This window comes from Colletotrichum karsti (assembly GCF_011947395.1).
Source record: "Colletotrichum karsti strain CkLH20 chromosome Unknown Scaffold22, whole genome shotgun sequence".
Classification (NCBI taxonomy): Eukaryota; Fungi; Ascomycota; class Sordariomycetes; order Glomerellales; family Glomerellaceae; genus Colletotrichum; species Colletotrichum karsti.
The window spans coordinates 730,545-750,055 of NW_024065922.1; the positions used below are offsets into that span (position 1 = coordinate 730,545).

A 19,511-nucleotide genomic window follows, 5' to 3' on the forward strand; every position below is an offset into this window, starting at 1 on the left:
AGCCTGTCTGGCCCGGGGTGTTGCGGCCGAAAAAGGGACAGTGCCTCGCCGGTCTGATGACGCACAGTACATGGGCAGCAAGCAAGCAAGAAGCAAGAGCACTGGAACGAATGGAAGCGAGGAGAGACAAGAAACGCCACAATTTCCGTCCCCAGTTCGATGACGATGGAAACGGCTCTTTCTCATACCGCTCGCCCTGCCAACCCTATAACCAGCTTGCCAGCTCTCCTGCCTGGGAAAAAAGACGGCAGCCGAGATCAAATAAGACACGCGGACGCGGGACAGGACAGGGCAACGATGGAAACGAGAACAACGTCAAACGGTTCTGGGGTCTTTTTGATTCAGTATGACGACGCCATCGCCATCGGGCCATCGGGGACCAAAACATGATATCGATTGTGGCTGTACAGAGTGAAGGTACGGCTGGAAAATTGTCCGCCGGTGACCGCAGACACGTTCCTCTGCGGCAGAGATCCGGTGTCCTGACTGGCATCAAAACGCCTCACGTCGCCTTGCCCCGGATCGCATGGCATCGCATGAAGACGGCACAAGTCATGACAGTAGACAGAGGGTATGTGGGAGCGATTAGACGCCGTCAGCGGCCGTCCCGTCCCGTTCCTCGACTCTGTTCATGTTGTAACCAGGTCTGATACTGACCAGGCCGTAGGTGGGACGAATTCGAAAGGTGTTGATATTGCAAATACAACATCAGATATGGAAGACTGCGGCATAGTTGCAGTTGTTGGCAACTCTCAAGGTTGCATTTCGGTTGGCATGCCTCAGGTATTTTCAGACTCGAATGGGTGTCTATAGCTGTCTCTACATGCATATGAGATGGTCTACATGCTGTCTACACGATGACTGACAGCAACGCAGATACATGCATACACACACAAATGGAGGCTGACTACTGCATCGTCGTACGAATTCGCTCTCTTGCCCTCTCATTCGGGCTTGTCATGCCTCTCTCTTGAGGGAATGATGGGACCATGATTTTAAATCAGCACCAACGCCAAACCGAGCAGGCCCCTGTCCCTGTCGCTGCTTGTCTTTTGGAATCGAGCCAGATGGTACGTACTCCTCTTATCCCCTGCTAGCGCCTGTTAGCCGCCCCACCCCTTTCACGAGAGTGGAGCCTGGCCGTACCGTCCCATCAAAGATCTTTTACTGTCCGTCGCAACCCCCGGCCGCTGTTTCCTGTACTGTGCACCGTAAGCCGGTGTGGTTGGTTGATGTTTGGTTTTTGCTGAGGTGATCCAATGTCTTTTTCTTTTTTTCTTGCTCCTTCCCCGGACAGCTCTTACACTCCGATCCAGAAGAGACGGAACCTATCTCAGCACAGAACACCACGGCAAAGCAGGGAAATGCACCCGGGGCAGGGTGAGCACACAGCTCATGCCATGGGCATGGGCATGGACAGGACGCGTATCCGTACCTTTACCAACTGAACATTCGTCCTTGCTTTCCCAGCTGGTGGCCGGCCTCGCTTGTTTCAATTGCCATCTGCTCTCGGCATCATGCGGTATCAGGTATCAGGTATCAGAGCATGGGGGTCTGGTTTGACTCTACCGGAAACCTCAACGTCCTCCGCACCCAGACGTTGGTGTTGCTTTTCGAAGCATTGGTGACGGGGACGACGACGGGGACGGGGACGGCGCCGGAGCCGGGGGTCGGGATGGAGGAACGCAACGGCCAGCGGGAGCTGAGTGCAGCTATCGCCAACATTTCCATCTGTCTTGATGGACATGTCTGCTGTCTCAGTCTCTCTGTGCTCCGACCTCCGGGCTCGGCCAGGCTACCTACTTACCTAGGCATGCTCTTCCCTTCCCTCAACACCAAGAATACCTTTCAGCGTGTAGGTTACGGTAGCAGAGCAGAAGCTGTGAGACCATCGGCCGGCAGCAGCAGCGGTAGCAGGGTGTGACCGCATCCAGCCGGAGAAGCTCTTTACTCGCTCTCTCTTTTTCTCGCCTTTACTATGCCGTACTTGAGGGTTTGCACCACCATCATTCCCGTGGACGAGCATCTCCACCGGGTGCTGGTCTGGGAGAGCATGTCTGCGGTGTCTAAGTGACGGTGACAGTGACAGTGACAATGACCGGAATACGGTATCCCTCTTTTGCCTCTCCGGGTCGAGCAAGAATTGGCATGCCATTCCGAAAAGCGGCGGTAGCTACCTCCACGTTGAAGATCAAGACCAAGACCAGTGCCAATGGCAGCGGTAGCGGGACCGGCAGACATCAGACAATCAGTCAGTCGAGTCTCATCAGTCAGTCGGTTTGGTTCTCAACGCGGCCAGCTTGCCGTCTCCGTGCCACTACGCAGTACCTTACCTTACTCTCTACCGGAAGGTATCCCACGTTCTTGCAGAGTGAGAGGTGGTGTTCTGATGGTTCTGCTGGCTCGGACTCCACCCCTCCCTCCGTCTCTGTCTTTCCTGCCTTTTTCGCCTCTCGCCTTCCACCTTCCACACAGAAACGAACGAGACGAGCGGCAGAAAAAGGATACGTACCTTCCCGCCCCGGTCCACCGCGCAAGTGGAGCTTCACATTGTGGCTGCATCCACACCTTCACCCCGTCTCCACCCCTCTACGCCATCGCCCCCGGCCTTTCCTTGCGACCTTGCAAATCTTTTCTTCGACTTGCTTCCTCCATCCACCCCCTCCCACGCCCTCTCTGAGTCTCATTCTGTCTCTTTTTTGCTCTCGTCGAATGCCACCCATGCATGCCGCTGTAGCGCTGCGTCCATCCTCGTCTTTCGCCGTCCTTCGACCTTGCAGGGGTGCTCCTGACCATCAGGTACGTGCTACTGCGACTCCCGCCGCCTGGGAACAGCCCCCCAGTCCAAAAGGCAAGGCCTGGGGGGAGTGAGTGGAAGGGGGGCGCACGCACTAAGAGACTGATAGCTTTTTTCTCTCTCTTTTCGCTTTTTTTGCTGGGTGCGGTCGCGGTGCAGCGTACAGAAACAGCACTGGCCGCTCGGGACCTCTGCCATTCAAAACCACTCCGTCCCCTCCGGAGCCGCGCCCACCTTCTCTTCTCCAACCTTTGTGTGCTCCAGACACCAAAGTCGACTCGTCGTCCAACAACAAACCAACAATCACCGCCAACATCTCTTCCTGACGACTTGAGAGAGAAAGAGCAGGAAAGAAAAAAGAGAAAGAAAAAGGCATCGCAGGATTGACCCTCGACAGCAACGGCTCAACATTGCTGGTCTCCTCTGCCTTCCCTCCACCGGACCCACGAAACAACACCTCAACTCCACGATACGTACGTCGCAAAAGCCACCACCTTCGGAAGGTTAGGTTGGTTTGTACGTCCCGGTCGTTCTCAACCTCAACCCACACCAATTCCCGATCCGCAGCCGCAGTCCTCCTCCCGTCTCGCCCTTCGTCGGCCCCTTCTTCGAGACATCTCGACCCTCTTCCACGCTCGTCATTGCATTCCTCCTGCTTCGACGGCGTCCTCCACGGGACCCTCCTCCCCAGCTACCGACATTCCTCGGCCTCCAAACAAGAGTTTTGCGCCCTGTTGCTGGAATATTGCCAGTGCTAAAACTCTTGCTCGCCCGCGTCTTTTCCTCGACTTCCTCTCCGTTCATGTAAGTGGTTCAATCACGACTCAAACCTACCAAAAAAAAAAAAAAAGAAAACCAGAAAAAAAAAGACACTCGAATCACCGCCTCGTCATTGCCTCCTTTTGTTTCATTTGCACCGTCCTGTCCTACCTGGATCTTTCCTTTGAACTCGTCACCTTTTTCCTTGGTCCTCTTACATCCTTGCATTTACTGGCGTCAGCGCCGTTCTCTCGTCTCCTTTTGCCCTGTTTTCTCCAACTTCGACTTCGACTTCGACTTAACACATGCACCGATTTCCTTGCTCGCCACAATAATCTCCAATCCTCATGGCCGCGACAGGGCTGACGCAGAATTCGAACCGCTACAGAACCTAATCCTAAAAAGCCGCGCCTCGTCGCCCGTCTGCCGCCCGCCCTCAAACCTAATCGCATGAATTGATACCAGTTTGCATTACCTCGCACCTCTCCGGATCCGCCACAATCTTCCGTGCCGGGCGCACGCCTTCGACCGGACCTCTGTATTTTTCACATTTATAGCATACAAAATGCCTTACACACCACCCTCCCACCGCTCGCCAGCAAGCTCAGCACCGTCCTCGCCCGACGTGAGCCGCCGATCCTCCTTCCAGTCCAGCCCGAGACCGTCACTCCCCAGGTCGGCATCATACCTTACCAAGCACAGGAGGACACCGTCCGCGGCCACAGTACCGTCACTGAACGGCTCCTCCGACCAAATAACGCCACCCGGCACGTCCGACGATCTCAAGGGTATGGCCACGAGCAGCAGCGTGAGACAATCACCGCCGCCACTGACGGACGAACGAGGCATGCCTAAGGGCGCCATCATCTCTCCGCCGGATTCGGGCAGCGAAGAGGAGGATGCCACTGTTCGTGGAAGACAGATCGAGAACCTCAAGGAGCTTAAGGATGCCATAAGCCAGATCCCCGTCCACCGAGAAGCCTCTCCCAGCCCGAAGCCCGAACCGCAGCCCACGCTAGCACTCATCACCAACGAGGGCATCTCCCACAGCTTTAGCACGGGTGCCTTGGATGCCCTCGTCAAGACCGTCGGCCGCCGCTCCAATCACTCGAGGTCAAGCACCGAACCCAAGATCGTCATGTCCAAGTCCGCTGAGGCTTCGGTGACGGGTTCCGAGGAGGAATCTGATGAGGACGCCCCGAGGAAGCCCCAGATGGTACGGAAGAAGTCCGGCGAGCTTGTCCGCCCGGCCTTGAGGCCGCCCTCTCGCCGACGCCCTTCCAGCATGCCCGGCACCCCGACCTTCTCCAAGGCAGTCCACTTCGACTCCCACCTCGAGCACGTTCGCCATTTCCTCCAAGTCGACCGGCCACTCGCCGTCAGCGCCGGCTCATCGCCTGTTGATGCTTACGACAGCGACACCGAGTACCCATTCCCTGGCGACGAGCAGCGCCCTAACTCTCGCACTCCGCCATTCGAGTGGGAGATCGTCACCGCGAACCACCCCGCCGATACCCCCATCAGGAAGTCCCTTCCCATCCGCCTCGAAAGGGTATGGCTGTCGCCCGACCAGAAGAACCTACTTGGCTCCATCTGCGTTGCCAACCTGGCTTTCCAGAAGTCTGTCACTTGCAGATTCACCCTCGACTACTGGAAGACTACCTCAGAAGTCGGTGCCGAATACTCCCACGAGATCCGCCCCCAAGAGGGCGGCGTTAGCCATGATCGATTCACCTTCACCATCAAGCTGTCCGACCTGGCTAACCTCGAGAGCAAGACCCTGTACTTCTGCGTCCGCTACAATGTCAACGGCCAAGAATTCTGGGACAACAACAACGGCACCAACTTCCAGGTCGACTTCCGCAAGAAATTCCTCCCCCAGAATGGCAAGCGTGGACTCCAGGGGGCTGCCAGCAGACCTGCTCTTCCCCGCAGCAACCGCCGCTCGAGCCCCTCTTCAAACCCTCGCCCCAAGTCCATGCCCGTCGGCTTCGACGACTTCGGCGACCAGGGCAGGATCCACTTCGACCAGCCCATCCACGAGTATCTCGGAGAGTCAGGTCCCAATGCTGGACTCCGCCTCAAGACCAACAAGTCTACCGGCAGCCTGGCTAGCGACAACTTGTCGAGCCGTCTTTCGGCACCCAGCGGCCAGGCCTTTGCCAACCGCTACGACTTCGGTGCTTCCCTCTCTGCCGCCGTGCAGGCTGCGAAGGACACCATGGGTAAGGATCGCAACAGCGACGGTCTCTATATGAAGAGCCACCGCAAGATCCAGGTCCCTGCTCAGCAACCACAGCAGCAAAGGCCCACATCAAACCCGTCAGCTAATGGCAGCGCTCCTGCTGTGAAGCCCGTCGCTCCCTCCGCCTCCGGCAACGATTCTCCCAACGCAATGATTGCCTCTTCATCGTATGAGGAACTGGTCAACAAATACTGCTTTGTACGTACTCCTGGTCAACAATCACAAACACCCGACCCTTTCATCGACTCTCATCATCGCTCGCCCACACTCAGCCCAAAAAGCTTGTACTGACTTTGGCTCTCTCAACAGTTCGGATCCAAGCAGTCCAGCCCTCAGATCAAAGACGGCACGATGAAGAGCGGAAAGTACGACGGCGCCGAGGATGGATTCGCCACCCGAGGATCCAACAGCTCGAGCTCGAGCACGAACGGCAGCCCCAGCATGGCCCACCACACACAGCACGCCGGCCCCGCTCAACACCACGCATTCCACCTCCGGGACCCCAACCCTTATTTTCAGCACCTGGGGACCTATGGCGCATCCCCGGCCTCCTCTCCACTCAGCCAACCCCAACCCGCAAACACACGAGCGAGTCAGGCTTCCGCCCCAACGACAATGAGGTCGGCCTCCCCGGTTGCCTCGGTGGGTGGCTTTCCTTTCGCCGGTACGTCGCCGAATGATTATCCGTACGCCCAGCAGCTGCAGGAGCGCTTTCCGTTCAGCACCGAGACTCATGCTGCGACAGCGATTAGGGGTTGACGGCAGTATTGCTCGCTTTACCACATCGCCACCACCGCATCTCCGCGGAGGACTCGTCATTTGACGTTTCTCGACTGTTTTTCCGATCAAAAAATTTAGCTCATCTTTCGGGCACCGGCGTTCAGGGCATTTCAACTCCAACGGCCAAGGACGGCCATGGCATCGCGGGGCGTTCAAAGAGTTATCGCAGTCGTCGGCCTCCACACCGACTTGACGACAATCCAAGCATACGATTAGGGATCGGAGTCGAACGGAGAATAGCCTTGCTTTTCAGTCTTTCTTTCGTTGCCCACACCTGATGAGCTCAACGCAGCGTCAAGGGAAACGACTCTCCATTTGGACGGTACATAGGAACGAACGGCATACAAGGAGTTCCTTTAATGCATAATCGCTCGAGCCTTTACCAGCGGCTGTTATTATCAACGTCGAATTATCATTTTGTTTTTTTCCTTGCTGAGATTGAATTCTTGTTCGCGTCAAGAAACAAGAGACCTCCAGCAAACGACGGGAGTGGGTCTAGAGGGAAACGGGATATCAATTTTTGGTCATGGGATTCGAGCCCGTCGGACGGGACAGGGAACGTCCTCGTTCTACACTTCGGCATCGCCTATTACCGTCCACGTGAGTCGATCGCGCTGGTTTTCACCGTGCTGCAACGATCATCATGTCGGAAGAGATGCTGAGGTCACGGGCTTTGGGATGGATACAAAAGTTCAGCAACTGAGTCTTTAGATTGAAGCATTGACTCGTTCACATTTGTCGGACACGGGTGATGGTTCATACACCGGGCGTTGGGAAGAGTGACGCAGTTGAAATTAAACAGCGTCGAGCCTGGATTGCCTTTATTAGCTAGGGTAGCATGGAAAGAGAAAACACCTGCCATTGCTCACATTTGAAGTTCTCCAAGATTTGTGATGATGCGAAGGTTCACCGCCCTCATCTGTCTCGCGAGGAATCCCGCCATAGCTAAGCCAATTCGACCAGCAGCCCCAAACCGACTTTGCTGCAGCATTGGGACAATGCAACAACGATGTCCTGCTTATAGTACCAGACGCGTTATACAATCATCTTCGACCATCATTTGAAGGTTCACCACATCTTTTCGCCACGTCTTCATCTTGGCCATGGATAAACTCGAGTCCCCGCTGGGGCCATATCATGTTCCTCGAAATACGTACGAATCGCAATCAAATATTAACAAGAAAAAACGTTTACCACACACCTCCAAACCACTCAAACAACAGTCAACGTCGTCTGCGCCCTAAAGTCCCGACTACTCGCGCCGACAAACAACACATACTCCCCGCTCTCGACCTTCCACTCCTGGCCCTCGACGTCCCACACGCTCAGATCCCTCCGTCTCAGCGGGAACGCCACGTCGGCGCTCTCCCCGGGCTCGATCCGCACCTTCTGGAACCCGCGCAGCTGCCTCACCGGCTCGCCCGCGGCGGCGGGGAAGGCGACGTACAGCTGCGCGACCTCGGCGCCCGCGACGGACCCCGTGTTGGAGATCGTCGTGGACGCCGTCGCGACCACGTCCCACAGGTCCGCGCGCCCGCCGACGCTCCGGTCCCCACTCGCGAACCCGCTCGTCAGGTTCGCGGCCGAGACGGCGAGGGTCTCGGCGTATGCGAAGGTCGTGTAGGAGAGGCCGTAGCCGTACTCGTAGCGCGGGGTGACGTTGTAGCGGTCGAAGTACTTGTAGTCGACGTCGTTCCCGTCGGAGAAGTCCAGGTCGAGAGCCGTCTCGCTGATGATGGTGGCGGGGTTGTAGTCGCTCTCGTTCTTGGCGATCGTGTGCACGAGGCGGCCCGAGGGGTTCACAGTCCCGAAGAGGACGTCGTCGATCGCGTTGCCGGATTCCTGGCCCAGCGCGCCGCCGTATAACACCCCCGTGACGTTCTCGTGCTCGATCCAGGCGTCGACCAGGCGCGGGCCGATGGTGTTGATCACCACGATGGTGTTGTTGCAGACGTCTGCCACCGTGAGCACCAGCGCGTCCTGCTCCGCGTTCGCCAGCTCCTCGCGGTCCGCGCCCTCGCCGCCCCACGCGTTGAGAAACACCACGCACGCGTCGGACAGGTCGGCCACGCCCGTCGTGGACTCGGTCAGCTCCGTGCCGGAGCCCTTCATCCCGCTGGAGGTGGCGGTGGAGGTGTCGTTGAGCCACCAGCGCAGCATGAAGCCGTCGGCCGCGGCGCGCTGGTTGAAGAGCTGCAGCGGGGTAGTGAGGTGCGAGAGGGAACCCATGGCGGAGCCGCCGACGACGGCCATGTGGCCCTGCATCGTGGACGGCTCGCCGTCGTAGACGCCGAGGGCGGTGTTGGCGCCGACGTAGCGCGGGCCCGCGTGCGTCCCGAAGATGCTGATACTCGTCTTGTTCAGCAGCGGCAACGCCCCGTTGGTATTCTTGAGCAGGGCGATGGACTCCGCGGCGTACTGCCGTGCGAGGGCGCTGTGGTTCCCGCGGTTGTCGACGCGGTCCGTCACGCCGGCCTTGGCGGGGTAGCCCGCGTCCTGGCCGAGGTGGAAGTAGCCCATCATGTTGCGGACGGCCATGTCGTCGAGGCGCTCGGCGGTGAAGGAGCCGTTGAGGAGGCCGGCGCCGAGGGTGGCGTTGGAGAAGTACTGGGACGAGGCGAGGTCCATGCCGGCGTTGGCGGCGTTGATGCCGGTCTTCTGGGCGGAGACGTCGGCGTGGACGATGCCGGGGAAGCCGAGTTCTACCTTGAGGTATTTGGCGAGGAGGGATTGGGATTCGCAGGAGTAGGTGCCGTTGACCTTGTTCATGGCGCACATGGCGCCGCCCATGCCGGCGCGGACGGTGTCGTAGAAGGGCCAGAGGTAGGTCTCGTGGAAGGCCTTGTCGCCGATGGTGACGGTGTACGCGCCAGAGTCGTCTGAGGATGTGGAGTTTGCGGTGGTCGTGCCGTTGGTCTGACGTCTCGTCAGGGTCGAGTTGGCACCGCCGCCAGCACCGGGAGGAGCAGCACCGCCGCCGCCGCCTCCCATACCACCACCGGAGCCCATCCGATTCGTCTCCTGCTCGTTCATGATGAAGTGCTTCGCGCTAGCAACCACACCAGCACTCGACATCCCCTTTACCACCGCTCCGCCCATGATGCCCGCCTGATAACTATCCACGCCGTACGTCTCGCCCGTCCGGCCCCCCCACGCCGAACGGCCCAGGGGCTCGAGGGTCGGGCCGTAGGCCATGTTGATGCCCTTCCCCCTGAACTCCACCCCCACGCCGCGGCCCTGGCCCTCGGCGGCGGCGGTGTCCCATGTCATGGCCATGGCGAGGCCGGCGGGCCAGGTGGTGACGTAGAAGTATGTGAGGGGGTTTGTGGCGGAGTCAAGGTTGTTGAGGGCCGTGAAGTTGCCGCCGTCGCCGCCGGCTGCGATGGAGATCTTTTCGGCGGTTGTCAGGGTCGAGACGAGGGCGGAGGCTTTATCGTAGGCTTCTTGCCATGCGCCGAGTTTGACTGGAGGGCTGTGTTAGACAGGGAGAGGATTGGGGGGTTGGGAGGGGGGAGGAGAGGTACTGGTGCCGGAGGATAGGAGTTGTTCGGTGTAGTTTGCTGAGGCGTCTTCAGCGAGGGTGCCGGTCACGTAGGTGAGGATGGCGAGAGCCCATGCTGTTGATGGGCGATACATGGCTGAGGTCGGCACTCGCTCGTGCTCGGTAGCGACGGTGAGGAACGAATGTGCTTGAGTTGGAGATGAAAGAATGAGCTCCTAGCCGAGGAGAGCCTGTGCCAGTGAAGAGAGCTTCTAGAATCCGATTACTCTGCCAAGACCCTCTTCTTATACAACTTCTCTGAAGAACGGGTATGGGGTTATGATCGAAAAGTGGTGCCAAGCTTACGACGAGCAGTGTCCACCGACCCCGTCGAAGAAAGGGTTAAGGCGCCGTGCTCGGCACAATCATGGCCGGTTATAAGCTCCGGGCAACTAATCCGAGTCTAAATCCATAGCTTCCGTAAAGATCGCGAGAGGAATGGCATGGACGGCATCAGGACAGCCCCATCCGTCGAGTCCTGACGACGCGGCCTTATTTACACAGCCTGGGCTTCTCTGCCAACCAGACGGAGAGCCGACTCTCTTCAAGGAAAGGATCTCCACAAGGGCGTTCATCTGAACCAGTCCAGATGCCAAAAGGCCGTGGAAACAAAAGCCCTCAGGGTGATGCGAGACGTGGATGTCATCTCCCTCCGGAAGGCAAAGGGGGCGGAATGTCAAGGATGGCCCCCTGATTGCCGGCCGGCACTGATGGAGATTTTCTGCGTCAGCCATATGAATGAACTGCCAAAATCGGTGGGGGATGGGCAGGAAAAGGCCGAACCGGCATGGTGGTACCGGGGACGCAGGTGATGGGTCGACGGGGTCCGTTTGTGAAGGGTTGTGGGTGGACGTCCCGAAGTTCCCACCTGCTAAATGCGTCGAGCAACAAGACTTTATGGGGGAAAAAAGTCTAAAAGACCATATTTAGAAAATGCAGGTATTAGTGTAGGAAAACGTCGGTAGTCTGTTTGACTTGAGTAGTCGAGGTATGCTTGGGACGTTTGGAGCTTCCAACTGCTTCCTCAGGAAAATTCGTCTAAGCATCATGTTTGCACGGTTAATTGACAGCCATGGGTCAGGGTCGTGGGCCACGTGTCGGCAGCTTCCGATGACACCGACGGACCCATGTGGATACGTTATGATCGGGCTGCGCCCGACATCGTGAAATTTCCATCTCAAAGCCGGAAGGATCGGCAAGGTCTATGTATACATTCAAGGTGGTAGAGCGCTGGAAGTAAGAATTTAGCGGACTCCGTGACTTCGTGCTCGGCTTCGGTCGTGAGTCGGGGTAGCAGCGGCGGAGACCTGTACCCCGTGCTTTTCGGGTCACACCCGGCCCCGCGCTCCACTAATACGGAGACCCACCGGGGCGGACCCGGAGATGGTGCTGAAAAGCGTCTTCAAATCATCACCGACATTCCGGATGACGCCAACGGCCAACCTAAGACCACCCGACATTAGAAATCTGTGAATTGATACAATTCGGCGCTGAAAGAGAACCACACGGCTCCTGAGATGACTTTCCGACGATCAGCGTTCGCTTCCACAACGCCGATGCGTGTCTCCAGAGCACTTACTGGCCATAACCAGTGATGGATCCCGCCCCGAACTCGAGGGAGCGGGCTCACCTGCTCGGTAGATTGCACGGATATGCATAGGTGCACATGCGGAGCGCCCAGTCGGGGCTGATGTCTTCGGCATGGGCAGCTGCGATGACTCCGGACTCCCGACCACGTTGGCGGAGGCTTAATCAGCTGCTGGTGGAGCTTACATCGTCAAAAAAGGCTTGTCTTCTTGTTGGTGAGCGGAGCGGGATCTTGGGGAAAAGTGGAAACCTGCCCGCCGGCGAGTGCCAAGAGCCAAGCCGCCGCCGGCACAGAAGACACAGGCTGGATTAGATTTACGTGCAAGTTGGGATTCGGAGATGGTCATCTCAGCTCAGAATTGTCCGGGGTCTGATGAAACTATGGCTAAGCAATGAATTTTGTTAAACCCAACAGGCCTAAGTCTGCTGATTGTTGTTTTTGGTTAGGAAATGTTGATTTCTGTAAATTTCATATTCCAGATGATTGATTATACTTGGGTTGGACTACGTTTTACTTTAGCGGGGAAACGATCGCCGCACAAAGTCACGACTTTGCCGGAGACGAGCACCGCAACCCTCTTCAAGTTTCGAGCCTCAAAGCTTTCATTACATGAAAGGTTGCTGTTGGCCATCAACTGAAATGACTAAATTCTCTCTCTCTCTCTCTCTCTCTCTCTCTCTCTCTCTCTCTCTGCGTGCCATACCGACCGTTGTGGTTGTTATCGCTAATCAGCCTTGAGGCAACATCTGGAGCCTTATCTTAAACGATTCTCCTGGTTGGATGGTGATAAGACAGTTGACTTCCAAGAAATACTAACACCTTGGCCACCCTCAGACGAGCCACTGAGAGTCCATTATCAAATCCTCGCTTTCTCGGCGTCTCTCGCTAGATGAACTGCGGACCCGTAAGCGAACAATAAGCATTTCACGGCCCATTGCTCCCCGTCAAGTCCGTACGTGCTGTCGTGGGGTTTGCGCCCATCTGCACCAAGATCGCACACGCGGCGTCAGTTCGCCGCAACTTCTGTGGGTCTGACGCACTCCTTGACGCAGTTGTCCCCACGTTATCCAATTTGATGACCTTATCTCTTGGGTGTAATCCGGTCAATTGGTATGGTACCTTGGCGACGAATTTTTATCGGTTTCCCCTGCTCCGGCAGTGAGTGAGGGCTTTTGACTGCGTCAATGGTACGACCGTGGTGGGATCTTTGGGATTGCTGATATGTGTGCCGTCTGCCCGCCGGCCACTTACTTTAACATGTTTTCTGCCGCTCTTGCAAATGTTCTGTCTCATATTTAGACAAGTCGTGCCCGTTCAACTGTGGTAGAAGCGGTCTTTACTGACAGAGAATCAACTTCTGTTTTCTGGCGTGTTATTCTAGAGGCCCTTTACTGCATCTTTCTGCTAGCAGTCTTTCTCCCCGGTCAATTCTGAGCTACGCCATTTGTAGAAATGGACTCGACTCCGGTCCTCCACCAAGGTTGGGGGTTTGTGCATCTCTCTTCCCTAATTGGCATAACTTAAGCTAACTCAAACTTGTAGCTACGGCCTCATGATTGGTCTAGGTGTTATGTTCGCGTGAGTTCAATGCATACCTACTACCTTGGAATAATTACTCACTTTCGTAGTGGATTCATGATTGTCATCACATGGGCTCTCAAGAGATACAACTATGAACTACAGACATCAGAAATGTTCACAACCGCAGGACGGTCACTGAAGTCTGGGCTTGTAAGTAAATGAATATCTTGACATGTGGTCAAATTGGCTGACTTGCCACAGGTCGCATCATCAGTCCTATCAACCTGGACATGGGCGGCAACCTTGTTACAAAGCACTGCTGTCGCGTACAAATAGTAAGACAACTCATCGTTCCTGTCCAAGAGACCCAACTGACAGTTGCAAAGCGGCGTTTCTGGCCCTGTTTGGTACGCTTCTGGAGCGACAGTCCAAATCATTCTTTTTGCCACGGTAGCGATTGAGCTGAAAAGGCGTGCGCCCAACGCTCACACTTGTAAGAAACCATGATTGCAGAAAGTGAAGTCGGGTGCTGATGAGACTCCTTAGTCCTCGAAGTCATCAAGGCTAGATACGGCCCCGCCACTCACTGTGTCTACATCGTCTTCTGTTGTTTCTGCAATATTCTGGGTATGGTCAACGGCTACCTCTGGAGTTCTCCGACTAATTGGAAACTAGTGACCGCCATGCTGCTTACTGGAGGTTCTGCCGTCATTCAGAACCTCACGGGAGCACCAGTCGCTGCCTCGGTGTTTCTGTTTCCCATCGGTGAGTTAACAGACAAGCAGCATTCGTTTGCTTCGGCGTACTGAACTCAAGACAGGCGTTGTCGTGTACACTCTCTTCGGCGGTATCAAGGCAACTTTCATCACAGACTACATCAACGGTCTGGTGATCATCGTCATCATCTTCGTCTTCGCTTTCGCCGTTTACTCGACGAACGAGATTCTCGGCTCACCCGGTCGCGTCTGGGAAATCCTCACCGAATTGGCTGCTGAGCGTCCCCAGGCCGGCAACGCCGGGGGCAGCTATCTGACCATGAGGTCTCAGGGTGGAGGTATGTTTTTCGATCATTGTACCTTCCGAATATCGAGGGAAAATAACTGACTATTGTGCAGTTGAGTTCTTCATCATCAATCTCTGTGGAAACTTTGGTACCGTGTTCCTGGACAACGGATACTACAACAAGGCCATCGCTGCCTCTCCCGTCGATGCCCTCCCAGGGTACGTCATGGGGTAAGTCGTTCACCACACATGCAATTTTATGTGAAGATACTAAGCGATTACTTTAGCGGCGTGAGTTGGTTCGCTGTCCCGTGGCTTACAGCGACGACCATGGGACTTGCAGGCCTGGCGCTTGAGAGATATGACATCTGGCCATCTTACCCCAACAGAATGGCATCCGCCGATGTTGATGCCGGCTTGGTCCTGCCGACAGTTGCCGTCGCTCTATTGGGTAAAGGAGGCGCTGTTGCGACTCTAATTCTCGCCGTAAGGATGGCTCAAGACCTCCATGCTTGATCAAATGCGCTGACAACACTTGACCAGTTCATGGCTATCATGAGTACCTACTCATCCGAACTCATCGCGGTTTCCTCGATCTGCACCTACGACATCTACAAGACCTACTTCAACCCCTCCGCCACAGGAAAGCAGCTCATGCGCATCAACTACATCGGCATGGGCGTTTTCGCTCTCGTGATGGCTGGCTTGGCAACAGGATTCAACTACATCGGTATTTCGATGGGGTACCTGTACCTCATGATGGGCGTCATCATCTCTTCCGCGGTCCTCCCTGCGACACTCACCCTGTTGTGGGCTGGACAATCCTGGGCCGCCGCGACATTCAGCCCCATCATTGGATTCGTCCTGTCAATGACGGCTTGGCTTGTGACCACCAAGATCAAGTACGGCGAGCTCAGTGTCGAGTCGACGGGTGCGAACACACCGATGCTTGCCGGAAACCTGACCTCACTTCTCGCACCGGTCGTCTTCATTCCGCTCCTAACTTTTATCCCTCCTTTCAGGCCCCAGAATTACGACTGGCAGAGTATGCTGAACATCAGCCAGGGAGACGACCATGACCTTACGGATGCCGCGAATATGGATGTGGAAAATGTCCCCAGAGAGAGGACTGAGACTCTTAGTGTCGACGGCGATGCGGATGAGAAGATGAAGCTGGACCGTGCTGCCAAAATTGCTCGTTGGCTGACCGTTGGAGTGACGTTAATTCTTCTGATTCTTTGGCCGATGCCATTGTATGGCAGCGGCTATGTCTTCAGCAAGCCTGTAAGTCCCCAGCCTTCCATCTCTGATGAAGATCACCTTCTGACAAACGAAACGCTGCAGTTCTTCACCGGATGGGTTGTGGTTGGCATCACATGGCTCTTTGCGTCTGTCATCATGGTCGTCTTTCTGCCTATTTTTGAGTCGCGATCCACTGTGGTTCGTACGACGCGCATGATGTTCAAGGATCTCTTAGGGATGCGGGGCGGAAAGGCTATTAGTGAGGGCCGTTCTCCCGGCTCAAGCACACCGCCCGAAGTTACGGAAAAAGCAGACACCAAGGCCTAAGGAAACACAATTTATGTCGTGATATTTGTCGAGACTATACAGCAGGCATGGCTGCAGCTTCCAGATATCAGCTGCTCCCGAATCAAGCTGCTAATTCACTGAAAACATTGATCATAGGCAATACAGATTTCCTTATGGAATGCGCTCTCTGCCAGTGCAGAATCTCTACTTTCTGTCGAGTAGCATCCTACAATTATGCGCCATTCTCTGTGTTTGATGTGAGAAACCTTTCAAAGAACTCCTTGATCAGGGATGAGTTCTCCAACGAGGTTATGAGAGAGACATCTGGAAAGTCTTATGTTAGCATGAATCTTCAGTTGAAGCATGTCCTAAGGACTCACATTGGTCCGGACGAACAAGTACTAATGACCCAGCTTTGGGGTCAACCCCAAACTTGCTGTAAGCCTCTCCATGACCAGCATGATAACTTTCGTCGTCAACAAAGACATTAAGTAAACCTTCGTTTGACGATCTCTGAGTCAGCCAAAACTCATCTGAAAAGGTAAGCGGCGATTCTCTCAAACTTACATCGAACTCCCCATTTTCCGGTGGGAGGCGTAAAAAAGGCTGGAATCTTCTTCTCATCCACAGCCTTCCTGTCTGAATGCAACAGAAGTATGGGATGGATGAAATCGTGGATGTCTTCTCGACATGGACGTAGCGTTCTGAGTGCAGCTTCGAGTGCTGAAGTTGTCTTCAGGAACCGAGAACAGAAAGGTGAGCTGACTGGTCCAACTTGACTGATATTCACATGCACTTACGTTGACTAGACGGGCTTCGGCTTCAGGCTTGTTGATGTCGCCCCCGAAGACTATCAAGTGCCATCGGGTATCTGAGAGCAAGGCTCTAGCAAATTGCATAGCCCGAGCATCGAAGAGACGTACAACCTGTGCGCTGGGGAACCGCATGCCGACACGCACTTTGTTGGCCAGCTGATCACCTTCACCGGAGTCCACGAGGAGTGAAGTGTTGTACTCTATCGCCAACCCGGCAGTGTATCTTCCCGATTTGATGAAGAAGTCCTGGAAATCGTCGACAGTGACGCCGTGTTCTTTCCGATAAGACGAGGAGAACAGTCTTGTAAAATGGCGGTCGAAATCGATCAGGTCATGTGCAGTTTGCTTCCGCTCGGAGACGTACGTCTCCAAAATTGACGGTTTTGCTTGTCCATTCACAACGGCTGAGAGCTTCCAGCCTAGGTTGTAACTGCCAATCATCAGTTACGAAATGAGTAGGCTTTATCAAAATAACGTACCCATCCTGCAGACTGACGTTCATTCCCTGACCGGCCTTTGGGGAGTGAGTATGACATGCATCGCCCGTCAGGAAAACGCGGTTCTCCTTGGCGAAGTTGTCGGCAACTCGCTGTCCTATGGAGTAGACTGAGAACCAAGAAGTCTCAGCAATTTCAACCTTGTAGGGGCTGAATATCTGATCGATGCGATGCTTGACCTTGTCCGGTTTGACGTCGCTCGCTGCCCAGCCAGGCATCTCCATGTAAAATCGGACTTTCTCGTCACCTTCTCTCGGAATGATTACCAGGTTTCCAGCATCAGACTGTAGGACACACTTCTTTCGGATGTCAGGAAAGTCCGTCCTTGGGAAAACGTCCATCACAGCCCAAATTGCATCACTGCTGTCGCCGACCATCTTGAATCCGAGGGATCTTCTGACAGCACTGTGCGCTCCATCGCATGCCTTCGGTGCTCATCATGTTAGCGTCTTAAGGGTACGATATGTCGATAAATATTGATCCATCTTACCAATGCATACTTTGCCCGATACACCCGCTCAACTCCCTCCTCCACAGCTGTGACCGTCACGCAATGCGCGGTAGGGTCGCTTGCGAGTTGGCTGTCAACCTCAACACGTTGAACGTCGCTCCCGTACTGAATATGCGATTGTCCAGATCTCCGTTCAATATCTTTTATCAGCAACTCATTGAATCGGGCCTGGTTCAAGATGACGTGGGGTAGATGGCTGAGCCCAGGCTCCGTGTCGGGCTCGAGGCGAGACCTCCGGATTCCACCTTTCCCGTCCGGAGTCCAAAACGCCAGCTCAAGAATGTGATGCGCTTCTTTCAGCAGGTCTTCTGAAAGGCCAAGACTCTCGAAGATTTCGACGGTACGGCATTGTACGCCGTCGGCTTGTCCCTGCTCGAGCGGCCCATTCCGGCGTTCTAGGATCTTGAAGTTGACGCCATAGCGAGCAAGCCATACTGCGGCGCAGAGGCCCGCGGAGCCGCTGCCACAGATGAGGACGTCGATCTCTTCGACCATCTTGTTCATGAATTTGAGTGAGCACCTTAGCCGTATCAAGGAGTTTGGGAATGACAATCGACTCAAGAAAAGTCCAGCTGATGCAACGTCCAGCCCTTCCGAAGAACCGGCCCCGTTGCCGAGGGCGGGGTTTAGATCAATCTCCCCGTGGGATCTCCCGTGCGGGGTGGCCGTGGAGCAGCGAGACAAAGAACCTCATTGTCAACCCCGCGTCGGTCATTTCAGTTGCGGCTGAGGAGTTAGTCATCGAATAGTCGTGGCCTGCAGAGACTACTACTGGCTTTGGGAAACACTTCGACTTCGACTTCTCTAGGAACAACCCGCGCTACCTAAACGCGATGTCGACCACGCCGTGTTCGTGTTACTTCAGCCAATTTAAAGGATTGATTTGATTGCGATCACCACCTGGTCCTGCGTGTCAGCGCCCGTGAACTATTAGCTGACATGGTTTCAAATCCTCCCTGTCTCTATTTCGCCCTGCTTTGGAGGCTGCTTGATTCTCATGACTGTTGAGATGCCCTTAATCAGCGGTTTATTGGTGAAAATAAATGGGGTCCAGCGCGGAGTTGCCTGCAGTCTCCCGCTGCAGTACCTGGCCGGGGACCACGGCCTGGACTCGTGTTGGTTCCATGGAGAAGCGAAGTCGCCTATTTTGACAAGCAGCCTGGACAATGTCACCGTTGGAAAACACCAAGATCGACTGATGTTTTGAGACGACCTGTTCTGCATATATTCAGTGGAAGATCCCTTGCATGCGCCACGTTACTGGTGCCGCATTTCCATCTTGGGAGAATACAGGTCGCTTTCTGAAGCAGTCCCATGAAATATGCAACAACGCAGCTGGCTTTCAGAGGGATAACAGAAGAAACAGTAACGATCTATTGAAACAAATATCCATGACGTTCATGATGCCAGCTCCAGTGTCTGGTCCGGCACACTCGGCAACACGGCTGATGCATGGCAGGCCTTTACTGTTAAGTCGAATCAGGAAGGTGTTAGTAACTAGCCAGGGCCTTTTGCAACTGTGCCTCGAAGAGACTCACGATACTGAGGAAGCGAACCAGTTGTTGCTGTTTTTCAGCGCACCCCTGCAGCGTTGCAGCACTTCTCCTGCAGTCGGGATATTAACGTGGGACCACTAGAAGACATGCATGTTGCTATCTGCAGCCAAGGAGGGAAGGTAAACAAACTCCTTTCACGCGATCTTACGGCGTCATACAGTTTTCCACGGTTATGATTTCCTTGCAACTAACTCCTCTCTACCTTCATCATTGTTCTCGCTGCGTAGTAGCCCTAGCATTGCCCCTGTTATTCGTCATCCCTCCGCAATTATGCGACCAGGAATAATAGTTGTGGTGTAGTGTATATATAAGAATATCTTCCACCCCTCGCGAACTCAAGATATGCGTTGACCTCCCAGCCAACTCGAC

The 19,511-nt window shown here is 55.1% G+C and overlaps 4 protein-coding genes across 4 annotated transcripts; 2 read left to right on the forward strand and 2 right to left on the reverse strand.

The window, feature by feature from the left end:
• Positions 1–4,121: 4,121 nt before the first annotated feature.
• CkaCkLH20_07259 (protein phosphatase regulator) lies at positions 4,122–6,560 on the forward strand (the record flags this gene model as incomplete). Its single annotated transcript, XM_038889976.1, has 2 exons — positions 4,122–5,999; positions 6,111–6,560. The coding sequence occupies 2 exons, from the start codon at positions 4,122–4,124 to the stop codon at positions 6,558–6,560; spliced, it is 2,328 nt and encodes a 775-aa protein (XP_038744900.1).
• A 1,233-nt stretch (positions 6,561–7,793) lies between these two features.
• CkaCkLH20_07260 (uncharacterized protein) lies at positions 7,794–10,217 on the reverse strand (the record flags this gene model as incomplete). The annotated part of the gene is made up of 2 exons (XM_038889977.1): positions 7,794–10,045; positions 10,106–10,217. 2 exons carry the CDS (start codon positions 10,215–10,217, stop codon positions 7,794–7,796), a joined length of 2,364 nt encoding a protein of 787 aa, XP_038744901.1.
• Positions 10,218–13,162: 2,945 nt separating this feature from the next.
• On the forward strand, positions 13,163–15,802 carry CkaCkLH20_07261 (urea transporter; the record flags this gene model as incomplete). Its single annotated transcript, XM_038889978.1, has 11 exons — positions 13,163–13,197; positions 13,253–13,288; positions 13,339–13,441; positions 13,493–13,566; positions 13,618–13,724; positions 13,778–13,996; positions 14,052–14,285; positions 14,347–14,464; positions 14,521–14,719; positions 14,777–15,517; positions 15,578–15,802. 11 exons carry the CDS (start codon positions 13,163–13,165, stop codon positions 15,800–15,802), a joined length of 2,091 nt encoding a protein of 696 aa, XP_038744902.1.
• A 766-nt stretch (positions 15,803–16,568) lies between these two features.
• Positions 16,569–18,090, reverse strand: CkaCkLH20_07262 (FAD binding domain-containing protein; the record flags this gene model as incomplete). The annotated part of the gene is made up of 4 exons (XM_038889979.1): positions 16,569–16,613; positions 16,687–17,008; positions 17,058–17,500; positions 17,566–18,090. 4 exons carry the CDS (start codon positions 18,088–18,090, stop codon positions 16,569–16,571), a joined length of 1,335 nt encoding a protein of 444 aa, XP_038744903.1.
• Positions 18,091–19,511: the final 1,421 nt, after the last annotated feature.